General features: G+C 31.6%; 1 protein-coding gene across 1 annotated transcript; it reads right to left on the bottom strand.

The window, feature by feature from the left end:
- Window positions 1–4,382: 4,382 nt before the first annotated feature.
- LOC126741045 (juvenile hormone esterase-like) lies at window positions 4,383–16,001 on the bottom strand. The gene is made up of 11 exons (XM_050447319.1): window positions 15,839–16,001; window positions 15,570–15,707; window positions 13,040–13,177; window positions 12,776–12,906; window positions 12,500–12,699; window positions 11,424–11,626; window positions 8,769–8,913; window positions 7,120–7,292; window positions 6,242–6,371; window positions 5,515–5,665; window positions 4,383–4,605 (listed from the first exon to the last, which is right to left on the bottom strand). Exons 1-11 carry the CDS (start codon window positions 15,884–15,886, stop codon window positions 4,422–4,424), a joined length of 1,641 nt encoding a protein of 546 aa, XP_050303276.1. The 5' UTR covers window positions 15,887–16,001; the 3' UTR covers window positions 4,383–4,421.
- Between the last annotated feature and the right edge of the window lie 1,017 nt (window positions 16,002–17,018).

The following is a 17,018-nucleotide window of genomic DNA, read 5'->3' as shown; positions in this document are numbered from 1 at the left end:
TTAAAAACAAAAAGATGTAATAATTGCAATAAAGCTCTCCACAAAAAAATACCGGGGATAACTCATAAAACTAAAATGATTAAAGTAAGAGTAGTCTTAAATTGATAATAAAGTGATGGACAGGGGCACTACAACAGATGCTCGAAGTGCTGCCCGTTCTCCTGGATGCATTTATCGATCCGTTGGTGCCATGAAGTTCGCATTCGAGCGAAAACACCCTGCTGCTCTCGAATGAACTCTGCGGCTATTACGATTCGCGCAATTAAGTCCTCCTCCGAATCCAGTGGTGTTTGATACACCATTTGTTCCATGGTGCCCCACAGAAAGAAATCTGGTGGCGTAAGATCAGGAGACCTCGGTGGCCACGCTATGGGACTCCTAGATACTATCCAACGATTGGGGAAAATTTCATCTAAATAGTCCCGGATCGGCCTTGGCCAGTGCGCAGGACAACCATCGTGCTGCCACCACATGTTATTAATAATCTGTAGGAGCAAATCTTCAAAATATTCCTGTAACTGGCCTTGGAGAAATATCAATTAATTTTCTGCATTCAAGCGGGCGGGTAGAACGTATGGACCAAGCAAGTGGTCGCCGACAATGCCAGCCCAAACATTTACAAAAAACTTCTTTTGATATCCTCAGACATGCATGGCATGCGGGTTCTCTTCCGACCAGAAGTGGTTGTTGTGGGCGTTGAACACACCTTCTCTAGAAAAGCCCTTTTCGTCGGTGGAACAAACATACCGCAGGAAATCAGGATTTTCCCCAATGCGTTGGTTTAACCACTGGCAGTAGTGAAGGCGCCGAGGGGAATCGTCAGGAAAGAGATGTTGAACTTTCTTCAATTTAAATGGGTGTAAATTGTTGTCGTGAAAGATATTCCATACCGTCCCGTGGCTGCAACCCACTTCGGAAGCGACCTGACTAATGCTCTTTTGGGGATTGTCGGCAATACGTGCCATTACAGCATCTTCAAGTCCATCACGTGCTAGACGCAGTCGTCCTCGCTCCTGCTGTACCTAGTTAACAGTCCCGTATAAACGACTTACAATAAATTTATACTTTGGCAATAAAAAAATACTTTTAAAGAACAAGACTTACTTGCAATGATCCCGTTTCCCGTAGTGTGCGGTCGACATTTACAAACACGCTGCAGTGTACCTGGTCAAGCTGTGGAAATCGCTGAGCGTACAAGCGCTAAGCCGCCAATGGATTGCTGCCTGCAGCTCCATAAACTAAATGCACATCAGTAAGCTCGCGGAAAGTTAGGCGGTTCATCGTCTACTTTTTCTTATACAAACGTGCAAGAAACAGATTTTTTTTCCTGTCAGTCAGGTTGAAGTTTCCGTCAAAAATTTATCGTTGTCATTGACAAAAAAAATACATGGTATTCAGAAAAAGTGAAAATAACTTTTCGTGTACGTTGGGTTGCCTACCCACCTGCCGCGAAGGGTCTCCTTTTAAAACAGCCCCATCTCCGAATGGGGGCTTTTCCGGACATGGGTTCCTATGCTCAAAATACTTGCCTATGGAGTCCCTACCTACCCTACAATTTTTGCCAAAGTTAGCGTGGTCACCCTGTATCTAAATAATTAACACATTTCTGTATGATGAAACTATCTATAATTATCTTAAAAAACAAAAGTTTTAGTCAAGGTGACACGTGTTTCGCCCTCTTACACAACAATCACAGACCTATTTCAAATATTTAAAACAGCTAGTAGCACAACCGGAACAGACATTTTGAGAAGTGCACATTACTACACATGATCTGACAACAAATAATCTAATAATTATCGAAATTCGGCTAGTGACAGGTCTTTTAACCGGTCACTGGCACTTAAGAAGCCATCTCCATACTATCGGTATTGCGGACAACCCGGAATGCCGATGGTGCTGTGAGGAGTATGAAACCGTTGACCATGTAGTCGGGGAGTGCCCAGCACTCACGCGCGCCAGGTTCAAATACTTGAGTAACACTTTCAGTGTACCGAGCGACTTTAAGTCCTTTAGACCAGAGAGCCTTATCGGTTTCTCTAAGGCCGTTGGGCTCTGGTAACCCCCGGTGGGGCATGACGGGTCTTTCAGGAGACCTATATGCACAACTGCCTTGGCAGCCCACTGTTTCGTCAATTCAATCTAATAATAATTGTTGTGTGTAATAATGTGCACAATTTAAATTTATTAAGAAATAACTAAACTTAAATAACCGAAATATTAGTATATGAGTTAATAAATGATATTTCATACGGCAGTTCTGAAATTATTTAAGTGTTCAAATATTGTAAAGCAAAACATAACACTCGTTTTTCTAATTGACGAAATAAATATTTTAAGATAAATAATACATTTGTGTATGGCGTTAAATGGTAATTTTTTACAAGGGATATTTAATAGTAATAATAATTAATGTGTCATGTAAAACACGAGCAACGTATCAATTTCAAATCTTTCGTTAAATTGAAAAAGAGTCCGACCGAGTGCTATAAATTGTTTTAAGAAGCCCATCGCTGAGAATTCTCTGTATCGTGCCCATGTTTTTAGTATTCTTCTGTTTCGAAAACAGTGACAAAAATCACCCAAATTATAAGTCAAATCGTCGAATGAGCATCTATATGATTGGCGGAAACGCTTAGAACAATTTACAATGGGGAATTACTCATGACAAATGTCTGTGCGAATTTGGTGCCAAAAAACTGTTGACCAAATGCCTTTGTGTCAACAGGTCTGCTCTGATTTTCTTGAATGAAGATCCCGGACTGATGAAAAATATTACTTACTGCGCGACGAAACGTTGATTTTTTAATACAATGTTGAAACAAAGGCAATCAATGAAAGATGCCTGAAATGCCTAGAATCAAAAAAACAAGGATGCCCCATCAAAATTCAAGGCAATATTGATCGTTTTTTTTTCGACATTAACGATATCGTGACTGAATGGGTTCCAGAGGGTCAGATGTCAACCAGACTTACTATTTGTCACTTTTGGCAATACTGCGAGAACAAGTTTATAAGAAACTGCTTGATCTCGTGGATTTTCCACGAGGGCTGGGATTCTAAAATCACGATTCGACACGATTACTCGATTTCAATCGTGAGTGTCTTGCGGATAGCCTAGTTTTTAACGACTTGTCGACGACACGCTTGGGTATATCGTATGCACCATACGATATAGCTTCTTCCTTATTTAATACGTGCATAATGTGTAAGCATCCTTTTTTAAACGTATTTGTTTCATCGAATGTTTAATCAGGTTTTGATTTGTTTATCTAGCAGCTTTCTTAAACCCAACAACTAATAAATCTAATTAAATCAGAGGACGTAGAGTTACCATTTTATTAGCAGTTTTAGTATGTCAATATTTTATGTAAATTTAAGAAGTTTTAAGGAAATTAAAGATTAAAAATACTGCAAGTCGTTGGATCCATAAAACTACTAAAATTATGAGCCATCACCTTGCTGACCAATTCATAAATTTTTTAAATACAAGAGATGAGAGACAACTTAATAAATTAAGATTTATGTAGAGATCCAATTTTCCTGGTGTTATAAGTGCTATTGATTGCACCCATGTTGCCAAATTAAAACCAAAAGTGGATGAGCAGAACAAATTTTTGTAAATTTGCATGAATTCAATTATTATTTCCCTATGGGAAGTGGTGGTTTTAAAGGATATTTTTTATTTTAAAGAAATAATGTGGGCGTATATTTAAATAAAAAAACACAAAATTTTTAAAGTGTTTATCACTACAAAAGACAATTCACGTTTCCATTTGTCAAATATTAGGGAAAATAACAAATATATGCCAAAAAAAGCTAAATGAAATTGAATAAAACTAGTTTAGCCGTCGATTGAAATTTAGAATCACTCTGCTCGCGAGTCGCGATCGAATTCGAAGTCATGATCTTATCGAGTTCGAGTCGTGATTTTAGAATCCCAGCCCTGGACAACGCGCTATTGTCTGTAAAGTGGTATTTAGCCAATAAACGCACTCCAGTGCTCGAACACGCATCGTACTTGCCAGATTTGGCACCGTGCGACTTTGTTTTGTATTTGAAGCTAAATTCTGCTTTAAAAGGAACCCAATTTGAGTCGATGAAAGCGGTAAAGCAAAAATAGGTAGAGCTCTTAAAGGCCCGTACCAAACATCTTCCAGCATTGCTTCTATCAATAGAAAAAATGTATGGAAAGGTGCGTGGTGAGTGCTAGAGTACTTTGCTCAAAATTTTAGCCCTTCTTATTATTATGCAGTAAAGTTTTATATTTAAGCAAAAAATCCATATTTGGTTACCCAATTTACGTATACATAGATTCATGGTGACAACAAGTTATAATTTAAGGCTTGTTCTTACAGCATTATATTTTAAATAAAAAATCATTGTTTTAGAGTTTCTGTATTTTTACTTTTCTATATATTTTAATAAGTTACATATGGTCTTGTTCCATAACTTTCATAGGCAGCTTTCCAGAAAGGGTAAGACAATTTTGGTGTATTCTTCACCTCTAGGTCAGTGTCGATATCTAAATATTGGTAATTGGTCGCATTAACTTTGGGCCAAGTTACTCCCTGAAGTAAAGTAGAATTGTCAGGGGTAGGATTTCTATAAAAGAAAATAGTTATTAGTCTATAGTTAAAAAAAAAATTGACAACTGTGTAATCTCTTTTAAAAATGTTTCAAAGCATATTTGATTTGACTTATAGATTGTTTTTTTAAACTATCTTGAAATATTTACAAGATGTAGTCAAAAGAATAATATTGTTAAATAATTATACACTCACAAACTTTAAAAAATGTATAATTTTTCTATCTGTTTCCAATATATACTCGCCGGCACAAAATTCCAATATCAAAAAATTGCAATATCGTTTGAAACTTGTAATTCCTAATATCTACTATAGTCAATAAATAAATAAACATTTCGTAAAAATGTCCATTTATATATAGCCCAACTACTTTATAAATTACTATAATATTAAGAGTAAATACTTTAAATAGCTAAAAAACTTTAAAATAATAATAGTATTTCCTATCATATTGTATATTAACTTAATATATTTAAATTCCACTAATCAATAAAAATAAAAAATTGAAAGATTATTAGAATAGCTTTCAAACATTAAAACACCATTATATCACTATAATTCATCTTAATACTAAAAATAATGCATAACTTAAATGGATTCGATTTTCATTTCACTTTTATTTTATGTAAAATATTAACTCAAACGCTAAAATTCATCTCAATGATAGTTTAAACAATCCACCAAATTTGAACTATTTTGAAAACGTTATTTTCCTAAAAAAAACGCACATATAGAGAAAGTTTTATAAATTAGGCCATTAAAACTATTATTAACTCGCGTTTAAGTAAATTTGAGTTTCATTGTACCAATAAGTAAATTTTTCTACCTAAAAATTATTAATTGTTGTGAGTTATTTCTAGGCAACGCACGCAGTAATTAATAAAGTCCATACATCCATTTACAGACTTATCTTAAGCAAACTTACAAGGTCTTAGCAAAGTTGGTCCACATTTTAACTATCCGTTGACTAGTAAGTTGATCAGATTCTGGATATTTACTTAAGTCTTCGTTTGAGGTGGTACCTCTGTGTACCCATATATAATATAAATCTTCACCGTGCGTAACTTTCTCAGCGCCTAAAAAAATCAATATAAAATGTTAAGAAAAAAATAATATAAAATAATGTATCATAACTCAGCATTTATAAAAGTTCCACAAAAATTACAATTTTTCTATCACGAAAATAATATCACTATTATCAAAACAATAAAAATTAAAATTAAAGTAATTAGATAAATAACTAAAAGTTTAAAATTAATGGAAACTTTAAAGGAAAGCTACTTATTTTTGTAGAGAGATATTATATATTTACTTATTCTGATTTTATTTTTACGCATCAAAAAGTTAAAAAAAAAATTAAAAACTTAAAATGGATAAGTCTACATAAATTAAATTTTAAAATTAATACATTAATACAAAAACTTATTTTCTGCTTCATTAACTTGTAGAATATACCAAACAACTTTATATCTTGATATTTATTATTGTTGTAAAAATACTAGATATATTTTATGGTCAAGCAATATGATATAATAATATCAAAATAATCAATTGATTTCTCCTCAATAATTTTGCATGTTTCTTCAGAACTTAGTACTTTTATTACATTTTATGATATACAAAAATGAAATCCTATAATATTATAGGCTTACCAGTTACGTTTTTATTCCATCCACCTAATTTACCATCGTAAGAAAATATGTAAAAGTAGACATCATTAAAAGCTGACATAAGTTCTCCTTGCTTAATTGCTCCTCGGGTAAAACCGCTGTCGCTTCCAAACTAAAATTAAGCAAATCGTTTTGAATAAGCTTTAATAAGTTTTGTCATTTAACTGAAAGTGTTAGTATTAATAAACAAAAAGTAGCTATTAATATTTTTCATAACGTATTTTATATAAACTATACATGCCTTATTGTAAAAAAAACTTTATAGAACGTAAACCACAAAAGCAAGTTTTAATTTTTTTACACAAGATGGATACTTTAAATATTTATATAGGTTTTTACAAAAACCTGGAACTGTCAGGTAGGATTCGTTGGTTAATTCCACGATCTAGTGACATGAAAAAAACGTATAGATTCATTTCACTTAAGGTTCGATCTAAGATGGAAATATACTTATGCTAAAAATGTTCGAAATAAAAAAGTAGCATTGGGGTTAATATTATGGAATTTGGTAGGACTATTGCAAAAAGTTCTGCAAAGCTCTGCCATACTGAATATTTTTCATAACATTTTCAGCTCTTAAAGTATTTAAAATAGCATGCTAAAAAATGAAGAATCTTAATACTTCTAAACCCCAAGAAAAGATTTAAAATATGACTAATAATTGATTAAAATGGGGTTTTTAACTCATATCTATATCTGCAAGTTTATAGCATATTGTGTTGTTTCAAATAACCTTTATTAGACACGATTTAATTAAATTCTGACTATCGCCACCATACTACAGAAGCTATATCCAGTTAGTTTATATACCACGAAAAAATTGGTTGTAAAGTATTTTTATTTATGTAATGAAAACTCACCCGAATAACAGCATCATATCTGCTTTTAAATTCGTCATCGCCATCAATATAAAACTTTTTAATTTGTGCAGCTAATTCGTCTTTATTACTGTCATCTGTGACTAAGTTTACGGGAAGTAGGGCATGAGGATTATCGTCATATCTTTGGCCAATTTGTCTAACATATGCACTTGCTAAAATTTAGCAATAATATTATGAGTGTTATTAATATAATGAGAGCATTTCAGTAAATACTTTAGCATTACTTCATATAGCGACTGTCTAGAGTTATTTCTGAAAATTAAATAATTTACGCTCAGTATTCTTATACTTGGAAACAAAAGTATATCTTACAAACATATTATTCAATTTTAAACAATAATAGTAAAGCGTTACATAAGGGATATTTAAAATATAAACAACGTAAATGAACATCAAAACTCATAAATGCGTAACACTTCGTAAAGGGCCAGCAAGTTCTTGAATATAGAAATTTATGAACGATAGTATGGAAGGCGGCATAAAATGTTGAATAAATATTCTTACATCCATTAAGCTCTTCTGTCTTCAAGATACAGAAACTTAATAACAAGTATTAAGATTTTAAAAAGATTCATTTTATTATTATTATGCCTGCGCATTCTATAATATTACTTATTAAGCACATTATTTTAAACACGCCAAAATATTACAAGAAATATAGAAATACATATCTATAATACAATAAACTCAGTAGTATTATTTGAAAAAAAAACATCATAAAGTTAGCGACAATATAAGGAAAAATTAAATTATTTAAAACAACAAGAGCTAATAAAGAAATCAAATTATAACAACAGATAGGTCCGCTAACTAATATTCTTTAAAAAATAATTTTTTTATCATCAACCCGTGACAACGCAACCCAAAATTGACAATCTGAAAATAAGGTGAAGATGTTAATTAAATTTTGCCTATTAAGAGCAGGCTAAGGTAACTATTTATTACAAATAGACAAAACTTAATTCTATCAGGGGCAGCCGAATATATTGAAGATAAATTGAAGTTTAAGAAAAAATTGAAATTACTAAAATTCCAAAAAATTTAACTGAATATATGTCTTTTCATTCAGAGGCATAATATGCAGTCATTCTAACTCCCAGTAAGCTGAACCCATAATCGGCGTAGCGGAAAGTGTATCTTTCAAATCGCTAAAAAGTCTGTTTTATATCAGGAGTCACACATTATAGTTGGTAGTAGGTACACTGCACCTTAGTTAAATTAATATTTTCATACATACTTAAGAACACTTAGATATAACGCTAATATAAAAAATTACCCACAAACAGATGTAGCAGCGATTGGTCTGTGAAATTGCTATATTTTTCTGGATGAGATCCAATCTACATAAGCCTGTACAAAATATGCTCCCAGGGTTTGGTGTTCTCTAAGCATTATTCACTCTAACCAAGATATTTGAAGTTGTCGTCACGTCCACACTTCAGACCATTCCATACTTATCTTAGCACGCAATCTCATGTTACGCATGAATATTTTTGATGTCACAGAAATTGACTAAGGACGAGTTTTTTTACGGTCTTTCGGTGGGTTACAGTAATTTGTGCTTATAAAGTGGATTCCACCATAAAATTGGATGATTATGTAGTACTTTGTAAAATTCTCTAACTTACATTTTGAAAGAAAAAGATCCTCTTCAGAATTACATCCAATGATAACGGGCACTTTATTATAGTTTCCAGCTGCAAAAGCTTCAAACATTTTTTGCGTAATGAAAGCACCATCATGTTCTGGCTCAACAACTGGCAATGTTAAAGTCTGTAATGAATTAAAGAAATTATTTATTAGTATTGGTAAGTGTAGCAATATAGAATAATTAAATGTCTAAGCTGAATTATATGATTGGTATTTATTGAAATTTAGAACAAAATCTATTTTAATAAATAACCTAATTAATATTGAGAATCCATAGAAAAAATGCGACTTAATTATTTACGTCATATTGAGCCTTAGGGGAGACTGGCCTAAAATGACATACCACTTTATTTTTGCTAATTAATTTTTTATTCTTTTAATGTAAACATACAAAATCATTAGTAATTTATAATACTAAAGGTTTATGATAAGAATATAACCTAATTTTTTAAAAATAAATGAATAATCCTGGCGAAAAAAATATAAAAAAATATGTAAATGTGTCATTTTACCCGAGCATACTTAGGTAAAATGACATAAGAAACTTACATAGATACATAAGGTTATTACAAGTTAAAACTAACAAAGTTCACATACATATTGTTTGCTTCTTTTAGAAATACCAGCACACTCACAATGTGCCTTGCCGCCCATTTCGAACACGATTGACACCTAACCCATGTTTCCTTGGACTTGGACATAGAGTACAAACTGTTACAACATAGGCAGGGTGGATCATCTTCGTCGTCTTCATCTTGAAACGGCTCTTCATTATCAGAGTTTTCGTCCATTGGGACAAAGTGTTCGGATGCTACTATGGCAGCCTTACGTGTTATGCGGTTTTATTTACTTTGGAAACTTCTTTGATTTGAACAACTTCTTATAAACTTTCAGGGGTTTCAACTAAATGAGTTACATTTTTTTTGGTTCGTTTCGCGGCTTTGCGAAATTCAGCAGCTTGTTTTTCCGCTTCTCTAGCTTTAAGTTCCTCTAATATTGGGGTACTCGTAAGCACTGGGTTCCTTCTGCCTTCCGCTTTCTTGGGTTTACTTGTATCCCGGATGAACTTGGAAGAGGGGAAATGTCTTGTAGGCGAATAACTGAAATATTGTTTATATTCAATGAATGGTTAGCCACTTGAGTATCACCATCTTGATATCCATCTGTGACCATTGCAGGGTTAAACAGATAATCAGGAAATATATCTGGGTTTAGCGGCCATATTCCTGTTTTCATAAACCTACTTACAGCATTTTGATTTGTAGCTACTTTTCCATATGCTGCAGCAAATAACTCGCCAATCTGATATGAAGAAACAGTTCTGCCTCGATGACATTTTAGCATTTTTAATGGCCCAAAAAAGCACACATCTAAAGATTGCAGTCGGTGGGTGCAATGAGGTGGGAAACATATCATTTCTATTCCATTTTCTTTAGCAAATCTTGTAACATCTAGAGTTTTATGGCTAGCATGACCATCACCCAGAAGTAACACTTTATTTGCCTTTGAAGGATTAGAATATTCTCTAAAATGTTGCATCCATTTTAGAAAAATCTCGCCCGTCATCCAGCCTGTCTCCTGAGCTATTCCCAATGTACCTAAGGGAGCCTCGTCGGTCAGTTCCTTTTTCCAGTTTTTTCTGGGAAAAATTAATGATGGGGGAATATAGGCTCCTGCTGCGCTCATGTAAACCACAGCTCTAATATCCTGCCCCCTTTCAGCACTTGAAATTAAGCCAACTTGTTTTCGACCTTTGGTAGCAAGTATTCGGCTAGGTTTTTGGACAGTAGACAGGCCAGATTCGTCTACATTCCAAATGCGTGTGGAGTTCAAATGCTCTTTTTTAATTGTCTCTTGAAAAGTTCTAAAAAATTAGCAATTTGCGGTTTATTGACAGTCGAAGTAGCTTCAGGCTTTCTAAGAGATATATCGGGGTTTCTGGACCTAAATCCACGTAACCAATCCCAACCAGCCATTTTAGTAGTTAAGTTGAACCTGTGTGCAATTCCATTTCTTTGCCAGTTGATACGCCAAGGAACGAACTTCATCGCATGATAAACCAAATAAACAAGATTCCAATAGCTTTTTGCATCTGTAACTGATCCCAAGACTGACGCGTGGTTTTTCTTGAGTAATTTCCAACCATTCTAAAAAAAATAAGAAGAAACAATTCATTTTGAGAAACTGTGAAAAAATAAGGGCAAAATGACGTACTATGTCATTTTAGCCATATAGGTCCTATGTCATTTTACCCAACTTGCACCACAAACACATGTTTATTTATAAAAATGGTTTTTATCAAAAAAAATGTTAAAATGTTATTTTACCAATAAATAAGATTAATACATACCTGTAATTAGCTAAGAGCGTAAAAAATTAAACTTTAAATACTTTAGTTAAATCTTCTGTTTTAAAACACAAACATTTTGTAGACTTGAAAAAATACAAAGCACGCCCTATGAACGTTAACGCCAAACTAATCTCGATATTTTTAATACGCGTAATATAAAGACATGCCGAGACACTGTTGACATAAAGTTATTCCGAAAAATACTGTTGCCAAGTTGGAGATTTCGTACCTATGTTGTTTTACCCTAGTATGTCATTTTAGGCCAGCCTCCCCTATAACTTACCGGAGTGGTACTTTTAGAAGCAGCATCTATAACAGAAGCATTAAGGCTTTGTAAGTATGCCAGTTGAGCACTACTGTCAGTTCCGACAGTTGCATTTGCATCGATTACACTTATTAAGCTAGATACGTAGGGCTTAGGATCAGACATGTATGACCATTCATTTAGAGGGGAACCACTTTGTTGAATAGCACCTCTAAATAAACCTAAAAAATAAAAACATAGTCAAGACTAAAGAAAAAATGTAATTAGCCTAACTACAGTAGTTTTTACACCATGTTACCATAAAGTAAAATTTCAAAGAAATAGTATGGGTAAGTACCTAAAATGGTTCTTAAAAAATAATGTGGTCGGCACGGTTATACGAATTTGCACCAGCATTAATAAAACCTTAAGAAGGAAAAACTTGTTTCAGTAACATGATCACAATTACCTAATTACCAAGAAGGTTGGAGAGATATAAACTGAATTATAGATGTTACAGTGATAGAAAAAGCACTTTCTCCTTAAAGAAGTAGACTTGGAAAACTTAGTATTTTTTTTATAAAGCAGTTGGTTTTATAAATATTACCTGAAGGCAATATAGGGATAGAAAAATACTATAGTAAAACTTTACTCGTCCATATATATTATTTCCTATTCGGATACCATATATTAGACATATAACCTCAAAATGAATTATCTATGTTTTCGGCTATTTATCAAAAATCAAATATCATGCCTAGAACATATGATGGTAATTAAAGCACATTATGTGAGGTATTTATTAATATATAATAATAAAATAACATAACTTGTGATTTTTGTGACCTTGCTTGAAAATCAGAAATTTTTTCTACACTTTTTTTTGAGTCTTTATCAAATATATACCGTACCAAAAATCATTTAACTTATACGATTCTAGTCAAAAGTTATTGCTAAAACTATAAATTAATATATGTCTTTCAAGGAGGATATCCAATACTTCTCAAGAATTAATTTTTTTTGGTCAAAGATTAAATTTCGCATAATAGCAAATTAAAAAGTACAGTTATATTTAAATTACGTTATTAATATTAAATTATTAAAAAAATTTTTACCCTGATTTTTCGTGCTCAGAAGTTGGTATCCCACAGAAGCCGAACCAGCACTTTGACCAGCAATAACAATTTTATTAGGATCTCCTCCAAAAGCAGCGATATTCTCAAAGGTCCATTTCAAGGCAAATGCTTGATCTTTAAGGCCAGCATTTCCAGGAACTACAGTGTCGCCGGTTGATAAGAAGCCAAAAGGTCCTATCCTAAAAAGTATAATATTAAATGATATTTAAAAAATCAGGTTTTGAATGCTTAAACATGAGAGAGAGTACTTTTTACCTATAATTATGAGATACAACAATTACTCCCTCAGCTATTATTCTATCTGGACCAACTGAGTTGAAACTGGAAGATCCGCCTCTAAAGGCTCCTCCATAGATCCAAAATAGAACTGGCAATTTTTCAGAGCCCTTAAAATATATTATTAAATATATATATTTATTTTTGTTAACGTGAGCTAAATCGTGATATTCTTTAACTTAAAGCTGTAAAATAAGTATTTGGGAGACTGCTGCATAAGCCTGATATATTTATATTTCTTACCCTGTTTGATGGTACGTAGACATTTAAATAAAGACAGTCTTCATTTTCGTTGGGTGAATCTGACTTTACCTGATAGCAAACATTTGAATTTTTAGTAGTATTTTTTACTCCGCTCCAGGAAGAAGGTTCTGTCGGAGCCTTAAATTTAAAAGAAAATAAAGTATAATTTATTTCAAGTTTTGTACATATATTTTTAATTAATTAGGTACCATTCTATTGATAGCGATATTACTATAGATTGACAAAGCGATTAAAACAAGTTATATATATATCAATATTTTTTTGTCTGCCTACTGATTTAAATATTAACAGATATTACCTCATGGCAATGGAAATGGTTTTCGATTCCAAATATGCTGCAAAATTTGAATATTAAAAAACAATCTACGTGCCAGCAGTATTTTTTAAAAGTATAAAAATTATTATTGACCGTGACCCATATGACTTCGTCATGTACGGAAAGTAAGTTTATCTGCAAAACCCACATTTCATGAGGCACATCAACTACCAGAATAGGTGGTCATGTGTATGGTAAAATTATTGGAAGCACTATTATCAAGCCCTATTTTTTAATGGTCATCTTAATGGAGAAGTGTACCTTTAGTTCATACAAAATGAACTGCTTAGATTATTTGCGATTTTTTTCTGAAATGGCACTAAAAAATTGAATATGATCTTTGAAGAAAAATGGATTGGTAGGAATGGTTCTATTAATTGGCCAGCCAGATCGCCTGACTTAACAAAATTATTTTTTTTTCTTATGGGGTTTTATAAAAGAAGTTGTTTATAGAAATCCACCTACAATGGCAGTAGAAACGGAGCAGAGAATACGAGATGCGTTTGCTCAAATACCTCTACAAATGTTTCATGAAGTAGAAAGAACTTTTGAGGAGCGTATTAATTTATGTGTGTAAAACGGAGGACATATTGAACACTTAAATAGTAATGAAAATAAACTCCAAGTTACAGGTCTCAAATTTAGAAAAGATGATAAAAGATGGACTATTTCTTGGAATATTGAATACTTAATGTAAAAATAATACAATTAATAATATTTTTAATATGCTTGGTTAATTATTATCGTGAATATTTTAAAAATGATTAAAGATAGCTAATATGTTCACATATAAAAAAATGTTCATTTATTAATTCTTCATAAAAAATATAGATAAGTATATTTTTTATGAAGAATTAATAATGGATAAGTACTTGATTTGAAAAAAGCGACAAATGAAACTTTGAAATTCGTAAAATTTGAATGATAACTGCGAACACGCTGTGTGTGACAGAAATAAACTATTTAAGTCAAAGTAATGCTCGATTCTTCTAGAATCCGAATTTAACCTAATATTAACATTAAATGATGATTTTTTTTTGTAAAAAATAATACTGCAGTCAAACTGCGCATGACAAAGTAGTCATATTTAAGCACATATTCTAAGTAGCATAAAGTGATCTCAAAAATGAAATGAAGTTGAAGATGAATTTTTGTGGTTCGAAGAAGACAAATCGGTCTCCTTCCAAAATTGTGGCTTTAATTTTTGCTTTTTTCTTGGTTTTTTCAATGATTATAAATAGACTGTACAAATTAGGTAAAATAATTGCGGATATTCTCAGGATTCGATTAATTTCGCGGCAAAAATTTTTTTTTTGAGAAGTAATATTAAGATCTGGCAGACTCCTTTAAAGTGTATTATACTAGATGTCAAGTTTAATGAATAATTATAGCTGTAATTATTGCAATGTATCAGGGGCTATTTTGCAGGAGGAGAAAATGACTATGAAAGTTCTTTCTTGACAAAGAAATTAGCAGCAGCCAAGATTTGAAAATAGATGCAATACCAGACAACTGCCGTAATTTATCCTACAGTTACTTAGTAGTTGCGAATGTAAAAGAAATTTAATGTAAAAGAAGCGAAAAAACATAATTTTGAATAATAAAAGTTTATACCTTTAAGTTGCTTATAGTAAATAGCTGCTAAATACTACTTACTAAATACTAAATACTACTTGAGTTCAGATCTATATTGAGAATCTGAGCAATGTTTAAGTCTTTCTACTTTTCTGCTATCTGTGAATTTCATTTGTAATGAAATAAATTAAATTAATGTATTAACGTAAAAGGACCTTAGAGTGCAGCCTCACTAAACCCGAAAACTTAAATTTCACCGAAGCATAAGTAATTCAAGTCAGTTAATTCTTCTTTCTAAAATTTTCAAATTTGCCACATTGATTTCAAGTTTTTCTAAAGATATGACACTTTTTTAAGATACTTCGATGTGTATTTCGATAAGGTGTTGGCACTTTTTTTAAAAATTAAATGAACTTTAATCACTAATTATCTAAAGAATTCAAAATATGTTCTCTATAGAAACTAAACGAATCTGCTAAAAAGAAATCTTAATTATGTATTTAAATAAATAGCAAGCAGCAATATGCAGATAAATTATATCTTATTGGTTATGGCCAATGATTCAAATTAAACTTTTGATTAGCGAATATCTTAAAATATTATTTCAAAGAGATTTACCTGAAATCTTAATTTTCCAATAGGAGGAGCTGCGTACGGAATACCTTGCCATGCATAATAAGTGCTATTATCTAACATAGTCTGGATCCTGCCCTTAACCTGGCCATACTTGGTTGTGACAGTAAGATCATCACAAAACTTAAATTATAATAAAAATGTTATTAGTTTTAATTAAAAAAATTTTAAGCAGCAGTTTTACGAAAAATAAAAAGCTCAAAGCAATGCCAAGGTATTAAAAATAGTATTACTGTTAAAATATTTATACGTACAATAAAATTGACCACATTGAAAAGTACTAAGAGTTTATAAACAAACATTTTGATTGAATAAGCGTTGGCGTAAAAACTGAATATTTATAAGGGATGATATTGAATGATATTTAATGATAAGCTTTTACAAATTTATTCAAATAAACAATTTATTGATAAAACTACTTGAAATTTATGTACGTAATTTAAGTATATTTTTCTACCAATTATCTTATCAAGAAGGGTTTAAATGAAAAAATTTGAAAATAATATCGATAAATCAAATTATTGGAAAATATCTATATATTTACTTTAAAAAACGTGTTACCCATTAAGATAATTAATTATTCTGGTATCTAAATAATTAAAAAATTTCTAAAATATGTATGATAAAATCGTCTTTAATTTTTAAAAGGAGATATTTTAAATATAAAAACAACATCAACGCAATCCTAAAAGGTGATGCATCTAAATAAATATTTTTTTAATATATTGATTTTTATTTATATTCATTTATTCGTGCTATTACGCGTTCTTTTATAAAAGGTATAGCTAAATTATAGTTATTTATATTCGTATAAAAAACCGGTAATCTTTTTGTCCCAATAATTTGATCTATATCTCTTTATTAAACTTAGCCTTGACGATATTATTATTTGTAAATTGAATTCTGACTAGACAATATATGTATATTTTTTATAGTTGATAAAATCTCTTTAGTCAAATAATATATTTTTTAAATCTACCTTGAAGTTTTAATTAATTTGTAATTTTAAATATATTAAAACCCTAAGAGCTCTTAAGCTATAATCACATATTTTAATAAAGATTTAATTTCATACACCTGTATATCGGGATAAAATAATTTTCGATGTTTAATGTTATTTGATAAAGAAGTTGGTTGTGGTTTATATAATTTATCTATATTTATGAATAGTGCAAGAAAACTAGCAGAACACCCTTCAGATTTTATTTTGGAACCCTCTGTGAAAGCCAACGTATTTTATCTAGTCTGCGCACTAGATTTCTAGTTGTTTTACCCTAAAGAAGCCCCTAAGCAGAAACATGAATCGGCAAGTTTTATCGTTATTTTGTCTGCTTCTTTGATATTAGGGTCAAGAAGTTGCCGACTGAACACGTTGACTACCAATCATCTTTTTCAAATGCTGCTCTCATAGACCAAGCGTATCACCGGTGAACA

This window comes from Anthonomus grandis, chromosome 10 (assembly GCF_022605725.1).
Source record: "Anthonomus grandis grandis chromosome 10, icAntGran1.3, whole genome shotgun sequence".
Classification (NCBI taxonomy): Eukaryota; Metazoa; Arthropoda; class Insecta; order Coleoptera; family Curculionidae; genus Anthonomus; species Anthonomus grandis.
Note: the sequence above shows the minus strand (reverse complement) of the source record. Positions and strands in the feature narration are given on the sequence as shown.